This window comes from Lissotriton helveticus, chromosome 2_1 (genome assembly GCF_964261635.1).
Source record: "Lissotriton helveticus chromosome 2_1, aLisHel1.1, whole genome shotgun sequence".
NCBI lineage: Eukaryota > Metazoa > Chordata > Amphibia > Caudata > Salamandridae > Lissotriton > Lissotriton helveticus.
The window spans coordinates 1,550,153,127-1,550,167,319 of NC_136059.1; the positions used below are offsets into that span (position 1 = coordinate 1,550,153,127).

Genomic DNA, 14,193 nt, shown 5'->3' on the forward strand with positions numbered 1-14,193 from the left:
TTTTGACATATGCAGGTTTGTGTATACATTTTTGACATTAAAATTATAGAAACTCCATGGGCCGTGATCACCAGCTTCGAGTAGTGACTAAGTGGGGGGCCCAGAGAAGCCAAAACATTAACAACCACTACCTTAGGCCCACCCAACCTGCAAGAGTCTGCCAGAGCTCATCTACCCCAAACTAATCCATTGAGTGCTTGTTTCAGAGATTATTCACCCATACATTTCTGAGCATATAGAGTCCATTGCAATCTACCTCCCATGCATCCCACAGTGCTAAGATGCAACACCAGTGGCAGACATGCTTTATACAAGTATCACGACCATGACATAAAATAATCATTAGAAAATAATATAGGTAACCTCATCACAATCTACAGCCAGTGGGTAGACTAGCTATAGTTAAGCCCATAATATAAAAGTTCACAAGCCTCTACATAAGACTGTTTAGAGACCTTGTGGAAGAGAAGCTTGCATGTTGTTTCAACACAGGCATTGCATTCACTGATACATTTTTTGTACTTCTGTTTTCTCGATGATATATATCAGTTTGAAGGTCCTCTCCTAGTATCCCGCATTCCATGTCGTTTCCTTGGGACATTTTATTTTTCTTTGACTCATTTCTAATATACAAGGAAAGCAGCACATTTCAGAGATGAATCATGCTACTTCAGAAAATATCACTGCAGTCTACAATGACGACACCTCCCTCGCTGTAATGAAATCTGTAAATAGTAATGGACACAAGTAAAGATACCCAAATGAATGCATGAGCCCTGGGTTATGCTCTCAAGAAAGAAGTGTGAATCTGACATTATGTATTGCATGTCATACAATGAACGACAAACATTTGACAAACACGGTTTTGTTGAGTTACTCAACACAAATAGGGCAGCTTCAGATGCTCCATTTACATGTACCCCTTCAAAGTCAATAAAGAATTGAGAAACCAAAAGCCACCGTTCTTATCTAAATCTTTTTTTAAACTTTGTACAAAAATAAATCAATGTGTCCTTCAACACCTTGAAGCAAAAAATGTCTTTCATTGAAAATCCATGGTATTGACTGTTTTTCTTTCAGTTTTATCCAAAGCTATGGTCAACAATATAGTCTTTTTCAAATCCATAGAATGCAAAGTTTGTATCTGTAGCTTCTTGCAATTTTAATGTTTGTGTTTTTTGTTTATAGTTCATTTAGAATGGAATGCAGAAGTGCAAAATCAGAAAAAACTGAAGAAATACATTTACACATCAGGTCCACTCTCAGAGATTTTATCTGCATGCGCAAGACTCGACTGTCATATTAGGGTAGACCTTGAGTACCACGTTTTGATTTTCATCGAAGAATAAGATGCTGAGAGAAGACATTTTTTCGGGAACACAGCATGGTTCCGGGATTCCAGGCACAACACCCACAGCTCGCACAATGCTTTGTATGGTGGCATGATTTGATGGCTTCAGTGACTAAATAAAAAAAAGGAAAAAAAAAAGATTATTATGATCAGGTTTGATCAAAATGATCTTACAAACACAACCGTGCAGCATCAACCTATTGGAAATCAAAATGAACCAGTAGTTTCCACTGGAACGATTAACCACCATATTGATAGTTTGAGCATTCATTAAGTGCAATGTAGCAAATTGCAACTGATATATTTTCGTACATGGATTTGCTATTGTTGGACCTGACCCTCTCTGCAGGGTCACCCCCAAACTTTTTGCCTCCCTCCTCCTATTTTCCTACTTTGCCACTTATAATCAGAGCTAAAATGCTTGTGCTCTCTCCTCTAAACACTGCAATATTGACTTATCTCCAACTGGCATATTTATTTTACTTATAAGTCCCTAGTAAAGAAGTAATATAGGTACTAAGGCCTTGTAAATTAAAGGCTACTAGGCCTACAGCACTGATTGTGCCACCCACAGAAGTAGCCCTTTAAACATGTCCCATTGTAGAGCCTGTGTGTGCAGTTTTAAACTGCCATTTCGACCTTGGAAAACAAACCTTTTGCCAGGCCCAAAAATGTATTTTTAATACATATGTCATCCATAGGGTAGGCCCTGGACAGCCCAGAGGGCAGGGTGCAATGTGTTTGAACATGCCCAGCAAATAAGGATTTAAGGTACTTTTTTCAGCTGGCCTAACTGGGTCCCTATAGCTGGCTAGTGATCCATCGTGGTAGGCCTGAACTTGTGACTTTGTCCCATTCCAGTGCAACCACGTTTTCAAAGTTGCCGATTTGTGCTTTTTGGTTCTATTTTTACCTAGAACTTTAACATTCTATTTCTCCAGATCTACTATTTAGATAATTGCCGTTTTGGTTTTGCTCTATTTTTTCTAACCTAGTGTGTGATCTTTTTGTGTGGTGTTTTCGCTGTTTTACTGTTTAGGTGTTGCACAAATACTTTACACATTGTCTCTGACTAAAACCTGACTGCTCTGTACCAAGCTACCTGAGGGATGAGCACAGGTTAATTTAGGGTTTATTTGTGCTTTACCCTGACAATGTTCAACCCCCAGTCAACCAGTAACCACATTTCTTACAGCTATGCCAAGAATTTCTTTATCTTATATGTTTCTTTATTCTCTAAATTTCATTAAAACTAAGCATTCAGTGGACAATTTGTTTCTGGAAATATATGTGTATATTTTTAATTTGAGGATTGGTAATATGCTGCCAATTTCATATTTGATTTTGAGGGGTACATGTCATAATATCAAGTTCACTAATATCAAACTACAGATGTTTTGTGGCCATAATATCGACTCCAAAATATCGCCGAGACAAACCTAGATTTATATTAATAACTCTGTTGTGATACATGTGGATTAATATTTCGACTGCAGTATTGTAGTTCAACATCGACTTTGGTGTACGTATTACTATACGATTTGGGTTTACATTTTTTTTTTAAATGCTACAATTAAAATGTAGTTGATCCCTGTTGCATCTTGGACATGGGTTTGGTTTCTTTTAACAGCTGATATTTTTATGATTTTTTTAACTGTACTCTTATAATTAAATGTTAAAACAACACACAGCGCAACGTGATCAATTCACAGCCATTCGCAGCTGAACTTGGATTTCCATGAGCGCTCTTCACAAAACAGTGTATTTGTGTGCACCATTTCCATTAACTTATCATTCTGTAAACTAAAAATGTGTGAATGGCACTTTAAATTAGTTTTCCTCAATATATTTTAGTGAAAATAACAGCTTCCAAGACACTATGAAGGAATATATGATGCCGCAACACAGCCACATGCCTCACAAGGCAATTCCACAATCTAGGCATGCATGCTATAGTTTTGTCTTTCTTTATGCTGAGGGTACTAAAAAGTAGAGAAAATTGACGATCTCAAATTTTAAATAAGGTTTACAGATATGATATTGATATAGAAGAAATCAATATTCTTTAATACTAACCAGATACCCGTATACGAAACAAATATGGAAGGAATTAAATGTCATATCAAAAAGTGTGGGTCGATCTGCTAAATATACAGTGCTGTACTGTTTTATAACTAGTCCTTTTCTGTTTTCTTTCTTACATGGTAAATATATGTGTATGTCTCCACAGAATTATGAGTCTCGTTTTGATGAAAACTGGGGGTGCCAATATCTCTATCTAAGAAGGCAGCCTGTGTACCATGAGTGCGCTGCCTTCTTGGAATTAATTATCCTAACTGTGGAATGCTTACTTAAAGTCAAATACTAAATCAAGGGAGGACAGCCATATGTGGAATTAGTTTATGGGCATCCATTAATACTTGGGCTTGAACATGTCAAAATAAATCACAAGAATTGATAATGTAGAACTACAGCAAAATATGTGTTGGCTCTTTTTACATTCTTAAGGAAATTGCCATGATGATGTTTTGATGGACTTGTATGGATACAGAGAACTGTAAATTAGAGTAGACATTTTGGTGACAATTTGGGCTGGACTCACTTACCCACAATCCTTCACACAAGAGTAGCGGCAGCGGGTAAGCACTATAAGGGGAAAAGCTGCTTCCCACACCGCTGGGCTATTTGGGTTAGACTCACTTGTTCACAATCCTCCATATATATCCATAAGGAGAAGGAGGACCCACAGGGGAGTGCCATACATCGCAAGGCTTGCTGCGCCACAGGATGTGCCAGACCCAAGAGCAGGCTAAGAGTAAGCTGTCTATCCCTGTCCAAGCCTGGAGGAGGATGGGGTGGGCCATCACTCTTTGCCCTGTGATTTCCTTTATGCAGTTACAATGTGTTGCATCAATCTGCTGCCACAATGGGGAAAAGGAAAGGCACGCTACCAACTGGTAAGGAACGCCTTATGTCTAATTCCATTGCAAGTTTTTTAACTAATGCAATGGGGGTAATTGACCATGAAATTAAGCTTATTTTTGAGCAGGTAAACAACTCCAAAGGGACAATACAAGGGCTTACAGCCATTAAATCGGTTAGCAACTACAAATCTGGCAGTACACCGATCTCGCCTGAGATTCTTGTGGGTAACCCCCACCAAACAATGAAATAAGAGTTAACCCTTTTATCTCTTAAGGCCAATTACTTTTAGAGCAAGAGGAAAACTCAGGCTCCAAGTCATGTACAGACACGCTGTGTACACTGCTCAGGGTGAAAAAAAAGGGAGATAAAGGCGCATCACGCGTTAATGGGAAGCAGGTCAATGCATCCTCGAGATTCCGATTTCCCAAAGTTGCAATACTCTTCTCAGGGGAGAGAAGGTCCACAATGATTTCCCCTTTGTTCTGTTTCAAGAACACTTGGTGCCATTGAAATTCTTTTCTTGGGACAAAATGAGAGCACAAGCCAACGGGTCACTCTGCTAAAGAAAGGTGTATAAACATCAACCCCGAAGGGCTGGCTATCCTATAAACAAGCCTCTGCTGTTCCAGTACCCTTTGTTGATAAGGAATTGACTTTGTCAATTCCTAATTCCAATTCTGCCTCTGCACCATCTCTAGCAACTCTACTGGGAAGAGACTAGTGAAGAAGACAGTAGTGAATTTGTGTGTGCTACCACTTCCATCTGAAGCTATGCATTATACCATAGTGCTGAATGGCGTCCCTCCCCTTAGACCAGAACTGGTAGAAAGACATGACCAACTTGTAAATAAAGTCACTCACTGGTTGAAGGGGCAATTGTGTGACAGAAATACACTACCCGAGGAAATAAAGATGGTCCACACATCAGCATGAATTGGAAATGACCCTACAAAATACATTAGTGATTATAGTGTTAACTTTAGGCATGAAGCCATTGTGAGAAACTTTTTTTCTAGGCTCAATCCCATCAACTGGGGCTATAGTAGAATAGAGGTTGTTCCTCTGGGTATTTTCTACAGGCCAAGTGCTACATTTGTCTCATCCATTTCCCCAGTAACATGACGCAGAGACACCCCCCCTCTAATTTTTCAGTTCCACTTAATAATAAATACTCTATCCTTGCTCATCATGAAATCATATATTCACAAACAAATAGCCTAGCATTAAGCACAACATTTATAAGTTAGGGGGTGGATTTTATCTCTAGTGCGCCTGAGGTTTCATCACATCTTTATAGTGCACACTAGTTTAGTGGGTGTCACAAACATCAAACATTATGATCAAAGAAATGCCTATGCACACACCAGGAGTACAATATACAGTAATGAACAAATTATACAATGTGGTTATACAGTATCCAAGACAGCATAGCATGAGTAATCAGACGTAAGAAGCAATCGTTGTCATGATTTCTGAATATTTAATCATTCCATAACCAGCCGACACGTGTTTTGTTGCGTTGGTACCGTTTTCACGCGACTCCTCAGGACTGGGAAAGATACAAAATATGTACAGTAGAACATCTGACATGATGTTTAGTTTTACAGTGTAAATGTGTAGCATCCATTCACGTATGCAGTCCAAAACGTAAGTGTGCACCCGGTGCATCGACCGTCCAGTGTATTCCTGGGATCCGTAACCAAGGACCCCAATTTAAAAACCCATCTGTTCTTGTGTCATGTATTCCTATAGGTTCTGAATCGATCCCCCTATTCCTGACCCTATTCTGGTTAAACTAACTATCAAGTTAACTAACAGTCAGCCCATGAGGCAAGAACAGCCCCCATGATGCAGATACCGTTATCTGACGCAGTCACACTACGGCACAGGAACGTGTTATCTGATTAGGTCATAACGCTTGAGATCTAATTAGACAAGCGACATTCCTCCAGCCCCTGATAAGGCATACGACGTTCTCATAACAAATCAAACCTATGACAACCTGGAAAATCCGTGCGGCCATTGTTTTGATTTCACAGAGAACTTCAGTAAAAGAATGTGCTAACGAGCAAGTCGTATGACATCTTTATTGACGTATCTATGTCCATCCTTACGTCAATCTCGGCACCTTTAAGGTATAAATATTGCCGATCTTGCCCTATGCAAACACACGCGTGGTGACAAGACGGAGCAGCCATACTTGCCGAAGCCGAGAGCAGAAGCAGACCCCGCTGGCGCAGCCCCGCCTTCCTGACGCGCTGAGAGACGCGCTGCTATCTCAAGCCGAGAGACCCAGCACCGGCGTTTCTGGGCAGCCCTCGCAGGCAGCCTGGAATATCGAGAGCAGAGAAAGAGACACCATTCCTCATTCATCCTAACTTCCAGGTACAGAACTGAATAACCCCTCACAGAGAATTCTTTAGTTATTCACTTGGCAAAAACAAACTTAACTTAAACTGTAACTTTCTATTCCCGCCCACGCATTAGACTTAGGTCAGGTACACGGGGTAGGCGTATTTAGAAACACCAGTTGAGTACGTTTAGTCAAATGTATATGTGTATGTAAATATATTTTAATCATTTTAAACATCATATGGCTCAGAAACCATATCAATGTTTTTACAGTATTATTTTATACTATTGCTTTTAATGTATGCACTTTACTTAACTATAAGTATTGCAATAATATCGATCCATTTCTCTTGTACGAGAAAAGAGACTGATCAATAAATAACATCTTTTTATTGAACACGCCCGTCTCTTCCTTTTCTCTACAATCTGATGAGACTAAGAATGCACGTACTGACTGAGTAAAATAATTGCCTTGTGCTCACACGACTCTCGAGATTGACTCTTGATTAGGGGAGAGCAAAGTTGTCATGTTCTATGGTTGTCAGAAACTAAATCCCTTCTTGTCTAATCAGGGGAGTTAATTCTTTCCTGAACATTCGAGAAAGTTTCTAGCGAACTCTGAGCTACGCTGGCAAACCCAAAAATTAAGTCTAGTATCGACAGTAGTAGACCTAGTTAACGTCTGGTCTAGGCCTTTACTGCTGTAGGTATTATTCCAATGCGCAGAGCCTATTGGGAAAATAGGAGCTACACTACATGGCGCCCAACGTGGGGCGCACCTGCAACTGAAATAGAACCATTCTTTCAAAGACTCTATAATGGGAGTTACATTCTTATTGTAGACCGCAGATGTTGTAGTCTTATGCCCGGGACTCCTTATCTAGTCACTACGACGGCGAAGGTCAAGTGCTGTGGACGCTCTTTATTCCCCAGCTCCTTTCCAGACAGGGAGGCAAGGGCATAGCCCAGTTTGAAAATTACTTCTATTCGAATAGATACTTTAAGCAGAATGAAAACAGTGCTTCTTCAGACGCCTACAAGGCTCACGTCATCAAAAGAAACGTATGATCTACAAGTCGCAAGGACGACTGCAGAGATACATACATTATTATCAACTAATTCCCCCGTACATTTCGCGGAAATCCTGAGCGAAATCTTAAATATTTCTGATACCACTGGGGTCTCAAAGGTATTTAAGACAGTATTTTCGATGGCATTAACACCATTCAAAGCCATACTGGGTATTTTTCCAGATTTCGTCCATTCGATTTTTGGCGGACTTCCCCTGATCCTGGGACTAATTGCAGGAATCCTATTCTTAGTCCTTATTTTTCGTTATGGCAACCCATGTCACAGATCAAACTCTCGCGACAATGGAAGATACGATCCTAGCCATTGGATACCGGGACCGGATATCAAAAATCCTGGGACTATCCCGGCTTAGAGGCCTGAACATGACTTGGTTTCTATAATTGCGACCAATGTGGCAAAGATGTGTTTTACCTGTATTGAGATGTCTGCTATGCGGAGAAGAATGCGTGTTAGACACCTGTCTGACGCTACAATCGGATGCGCCAGTGGATGCAGATACACTGTTGGTTCCTACCAAGGTTCACGCTTTGTGCTGCCCTCAAAGGCTACCAATCCTGATGACGGCATTCCTGGAATCTTCACCACTACGATTGAAGAGTAGTGAAGTTCAAGATGAGAGCAGCATTGAACAGGTACGACCTTCTGTCAGCAATGCGAATCAGAATGTCAATGCAGACAATCATGCGCACGAATGCATGGTTACCCCTATTTCCGACTTAGTGGAACTTTCCCATGAAGCTGTTGACAGTTTTTTCGAAAGCCTGAATGATATGATGTTCTCTCCAGAACAGAAATAGAGACTTTTGAGTAAACTCGCACACGGCGTTCCCTGAATTCGGCCTTCAACTTTAAAAATAAAGTCACATGAACAATTCTTCCCACCAGTTCACGGACAACAAATTTTAGCAGCCCAAATTATTTTTCACGAATTTTTCGGGACACTTATCTTCTGCTTAAAGTAAGAAATTATTCCTAGAGAACTAAGATTTCTATTTTTAGATACTTTATAAACTTTAGTTGCCCGCTGGGATGTTCACAAATATTTTATTATGTGATGAGATGGTCTCGAACTTCCTTTCTGTATAGCCATATTAAGAGCCATTTCATGTGTATTTCTAATATACCAAATAAGCAATAATGCATACAAATGCGTGTTTACTTTTGCATTTAATTCATAGCTTAAGTGCATACAATATATATGACTGCAATTTTTCAGTATATTTGAAAATTTCAATATGCATTTATGTATTTTGGGGTGGTAAGGTATACACTATACTCTATAGTATGTTGTACTATGTTATACTATGCATAGATTAGTAAATATGACCATAGTTAGCGTGGAGTGGGTGTCATGTATTCCTATAGGTTCTGAATCGATCCCCCTATTCCTGACCCTATTCTGGTTAAACTAACTATCAAGTTAACTAACAGTCAGCCCATGAGGCAAGAACAGCCCCCATGATGCAGATACCGTTATCTGACGCAGTCACACTACGGCACAGGAACGTGTTATCTGATTAGGTCAAAACGCTTGAGATCTAATTAGACAAGCGACATTCCTCCAGCCCCTGATAAGGCATACGACGTTCTCATAACAAATCAAACCTATGACAACCTGGAAAATCCGTGCGGCCATTGTTTTGATTTCACAGAGAACTTCAGTAAAAGAATGTGCTAACGAGCAAGTCGTATGACATCTTTATTGACGTATCTATGTCCATCCTTACGTCAATCTCGGCACCTTTAAGGTATAAATATTGCCGATCTTGCCCTATGCAAACACACGCGTGGTGACAAGACGGAGCAGCCATACTTGCCGAAGCCGAGAGCAGAAGCAGACCCCGCTGGCGCAGCCCCGCCTTCCTGACGCGCTGAGAGACGCGCTGCTATCTCAAGCCGAGAGACCCAGCACCGGCGTTTCTGGGCAGCCCTCGCAGGCAGCCTGGAATATCGAGAGCAGAGAAAGAGACACCATTCCTCATTCATCCTAACTTCCAGGTACAGAACTGAATAACCCCTCACAGAGAATTCTTTAGTTATTCACTTGGCAAAAACAAACTTAACTTAAACTGTAACTTTCTATTCCCGCCCACGCATTAGACTTAGGTCAGGTACACGGGGTAGGCGTATTTAGAAACACCAGTTGAGTACGTTTAGTCAAATGTATATGTGTATGTAAATATATTTTAATCATTTTAAACATCATATGGCTCAGAAACCATATCAATGTTTTTACAGTATTATTTTATACTATTGCTTTTAATGTATGCACTTTACTTAACTATAAGTATTGCAATAATATCGATCCATTTCTCTTGTACGAGAAAAGAGACTGATCAATAAATAACATCTTTTTATTGAACACGCCCGTCTCTTCCTTTTCTCTACAATCTGATGAGACTAAGAATGCACGTACTGACTGAGTAAAATAATTGCCTTGTGCTCACACGACTCTCGAGATTGACTCTTGATTAGGGGAGAGCAAAGTTGTCATGTTCTATGGTTGTCAGAAACTAAACCCCTTCTTGTCTAATCAGGGGAGTTAATTCTTTCCTGAACATTCGAGAAAGTTTCTAGCGAACTCTGAGCTACGCTGGCAAACCCAAAAATTAAGTCTAGTATCGACAGTAGTAGACCTAGTTAACGTCTGGTCTAGGCCTTTACTGCTGTAGGTATTATTCCAATGCGCAGAGCCTATTGGGAAAATAGGAGCTACACTACACTTGCATGCATAAAAGAGAAGTAAAGAATCATTTCTATTGATCCGGAAGTGTCATTATAAACACCCGCGCAAAAGTATACGTAATGGTGTGGCGAGGTGTGTTGTCCACATAACAATTTTGTATATATATATATACCCCCTTTTTTTATGATGTTTCTCGAAATTAGCAATAATGCTTGTCAAATGTGGGCGGCACTTCACGGCACTTTACGCTATTCGCCGACCACTATGACACCTCCTCATAGAAAGTTAATTCTTCCTCTATTACAAGAAGTACTTTTCACCATGCTAAGGCCAATTTTGGCACCTTTGACTTTTAACGTTTAGCTGTATGTTATTTTTCTTTATTTATATTTTGGCATGCAATCATTTTTCTTTTTGATTTTTTCACTGTACTGCTGACTTTCTCCAACTAGCTCACACTAAACGCCCCATACTCAATGGATATTTTAGACTTTCTCTTTCAAGACGATCTGCCATCAAACCAGTCAGTATCCACCAATTTACTCTTTTCCCTGTTACCATGGCATGATTTTGCGTTTCATTTTTTTCAATAATAACGAACAGAAACAATCTTGTCTGCGCGTTTTGTTTACTTCCTGGTTTACTGCCAATGAGTCTGCGCTCTAGTCTTTACAGATGGGCGAGCCCAATTATTTTCGCGTATTTAACCACTTCCGGTTTCCGGGTCACGTGTCCAGAATTTTTGGAACACGGCGACCCGGGAGACAGGATTGCGGCTTACGTCTCCGCTCTATCAGTAAGTACCTCTACACCTTTTCATTTAGCGAAGCTGTAGATACGGATTCCTTTACATATAGATGCCCGTTTATCTCTGGCCACCCTGTAACGCATGGTTGGTTCCTTTTCCTTGACAGATACCTGACTGCAAGTGATCCCCTCCGGTTTTTGGTTTACTGTAACTACTCCTGGGCTATTTTATACTGGTCTTCGCCACACGGGGTAACTTATTTATTTATTTATTTATTTTTTGGGGTGGATCGACATCTCAAATCCCCTACCGTTTTTTCAATACAGGTTCATATCATTGTTTACCTCTTTACATAGGGTACATACACGACTCTTTTCTGTTTTCTTTTTTTAAAGTGCTACATTTACCAGAGTCGCTTAGAGATTTTGGAGAACTACCCGCTTACGTCATCTCTACTATCTTACTTTAGACACTGGTATTTCAATGATTTTTTCACTTCTCCCCTTCTGGCCCTATCCTTTCATATCCCTACCTGACCTCTTTTTACTTTTTACCTGGTTAATTCCTGACTATACAGACTCTCCACTACCCAGGATTCAACCTTTTCCGGTCAAGAGCCCTGCCGGGGCGGAACTATCACCGGTGGAGCGGTGAGCATTTTAATCCAGCTAACCCCCCCTTATTGTTATCTATCACTTCTCATTTCTACCCTAAGAAACGCCCCTCACTGCATATACCCCTCTTTCTAGTATATATTCTAAAAACACTGTAATCCCTTACTCTTGTCTTCTTTTCTCTTTATTTCGTTTTTTCCTTTATCTTTTCAAACAGACCTTACAATCTTCTACACACACGTCGCAGGTTTGCTAGCTTTTTCCTCATATTCTCGGCTACTCACAGCACGTGCATTTTAGGCACTTTTTGACACGGAATGAACACTTGTATGAATTGCCGGGCACCCCAACACACCTCGCCACAGCATTACGTATACTTTTGCGCGGGTGTTTATAATGACACTTCCGGATCAATAGAAATGATTCTTTACATCTCTTCGATGCATGCAAGAACAGATGGGTTTTTAAATTGGGGTCCTTGGTTACGGATCCCAGGAATACACCGGACGGTCGATGCACTGGGTGCACACTTACGTTTTGGACTGCATATGTGAATGGATGCTACACATTTACACTGTAAAACTAAACATCATGTCAGATGTTCTACTATACATATTTTGTATCTTTCCCAGCCCTGAGGAGTCACGTGAAAACTGTACCAACGCGACGAAACACGTGTCGGCTGGTTATGGAATGATTAAATATTCGGAAATCATGACAACGATTGCTTCTTACGTCTGATTACTCATGCTGTCTTGGATACTGTATAACCACATTGTATAATTTGTTCATTACTGTATATTGTACTCCTGGTGTGTGCCTAGGCATTTCTTTGATTTACATTGTTGCATGTCAGCTTTCCCTGACATACAATTAATAGAGTGGTTAAGGGCTTTTCCCACTCGCCAGTTGCACCACACTTAAGATTTTCACCACTAAACGTTTTGCATACACTTTTGGCAGAGCGCCCTTTAATCTACTCTGTGCTTCCCAAACCCTTTCCAGTCATTTCATCAAACATTATGATGGTATCATTTCAAAATACTTTAAATACACCTTCCTCAAATCATAAGGGAAAATTGCTAGTTGAAATTTCGTACGTCTGAGGTAAAGCATAAACATTCCATAATGGCTAGAGTTTATTTGTGGGTATGATATTATCTGTTGCCAGGAAACATGGGTTACATATCCCCACTATGTTCAGGGCTTTATAACATATTTTACACCAGCAATCCTGGCACTTTAAGGTAAAACAAAGGGCTGGCTTTTAACCTTGGTATCCCTTGCCCTTCCAGGTAGTTACCGGGACAAACTTAGCTTCACCCCAATTCAAACTTTTGTGGAAAGAAGGCAGCTCAAAGAAATTCTTGGTAACATAACAGATCCCCTGGGAGAACCTCAAACACACTTTATCCATATCCCACAAGGTGAAGCACTTAATTTGCTCACTTCTAGAGATTTCCTTCAATGTGCTCCTGACTTGTTAACCAATATTCTGGGCAGGGTGCACTTTAGTATAACTGATTGTATTCAGTTTTCTCGTGATTTGTTTTTGGATTATTTTGTAACAGAGAATGTGTTCAGTGATCATCATTTTTTCTCAATCTCTTACAACAAATGCCCATCTTTCTCCGAGTCACAATGTAATCCTTTTACGAAGGGGAGGGGGTGGTCGACAGACGGCGAGGGAAAATACAATTTATAAAAAGGAAACCACTTACCTTGCGCTCGCTGATGCGGTGAGCGCAAGGTAAGTGTTTTTATTTTTATAAATCTTATTTTCCCTCGTTGTCATCTGTCGATTCCCACCCCCACACCCCACCACTCTTACCAGGACGGGCCACTCCAAATATATATGATTCTATTAGGGAGCTTCAGATTGTCCTTGCACCATCACGCAAAGCTGAAACCTTACAGATGATTTCATTCAGACTGTTTACAAATACACACTGATTTCTTACATGCTGTCAACTGGTAATATGGGGCACGGTCCTTGTTCGAAAATGTCGGGTAGCCTATAAGAAGACACTTGGAAAAAGGTAATTAGTGATGATGAATGCAAATCTTTATTAGCTACCAGCTTCCTGAAAGATGCCGGAGAATTCTGGCAGGTGATCAATCATCTGTATTTCAGTAGCTCCATAGAGACAGGTCTCGAAACAGTGATCATGTCCAACACCTGGATAGACCATAAGGCGATATCCTTCCCCCAGGTAAATTGCCTGCTGCTAGAGGGGATGTCAATATGGGACAATCTAAAGGACTGCTATATATAGCAGCTATTACTTAATGCAGCTCCACATCAGGCCCGGAAGGGGTCATTGCACATTACATAGTAGGCACCGCTTTTAACAAACATCCTGACCGCGTTTAGCAGAAAGGGCCCTCCAAAACTTTGTCTACGTCAGAATAGTACCCTTCTTTA

The 14,193-nt window shown here is 40.4% G+C and overlaps 1 protein-coding gene across 1 annotated transcript in view; it reads right to left on the reverse strand.

Moving 5' to 3' along the window:
* Nucleotides 1-600: 600 nt before the first annotated feature.
* The window catches only part of BMP3 (bone morphogenetic protein 3), a 108,907-nt gene continuing 95,314 nt past the window's right edge, over nt 601-14,193 (reverse strand). The window contains exon 3 of the mRNA XM_078676514.1: nt 601-1,463. Within this exon, the coding sequence (XP_078532640.1) occupies nt 1,272-1,463 (192 nt within the window). The 3' untranslated portion in view covers nt 601-1,271. The remainder of the gene's footprint in view (nt 1,464-14,193) is intronic.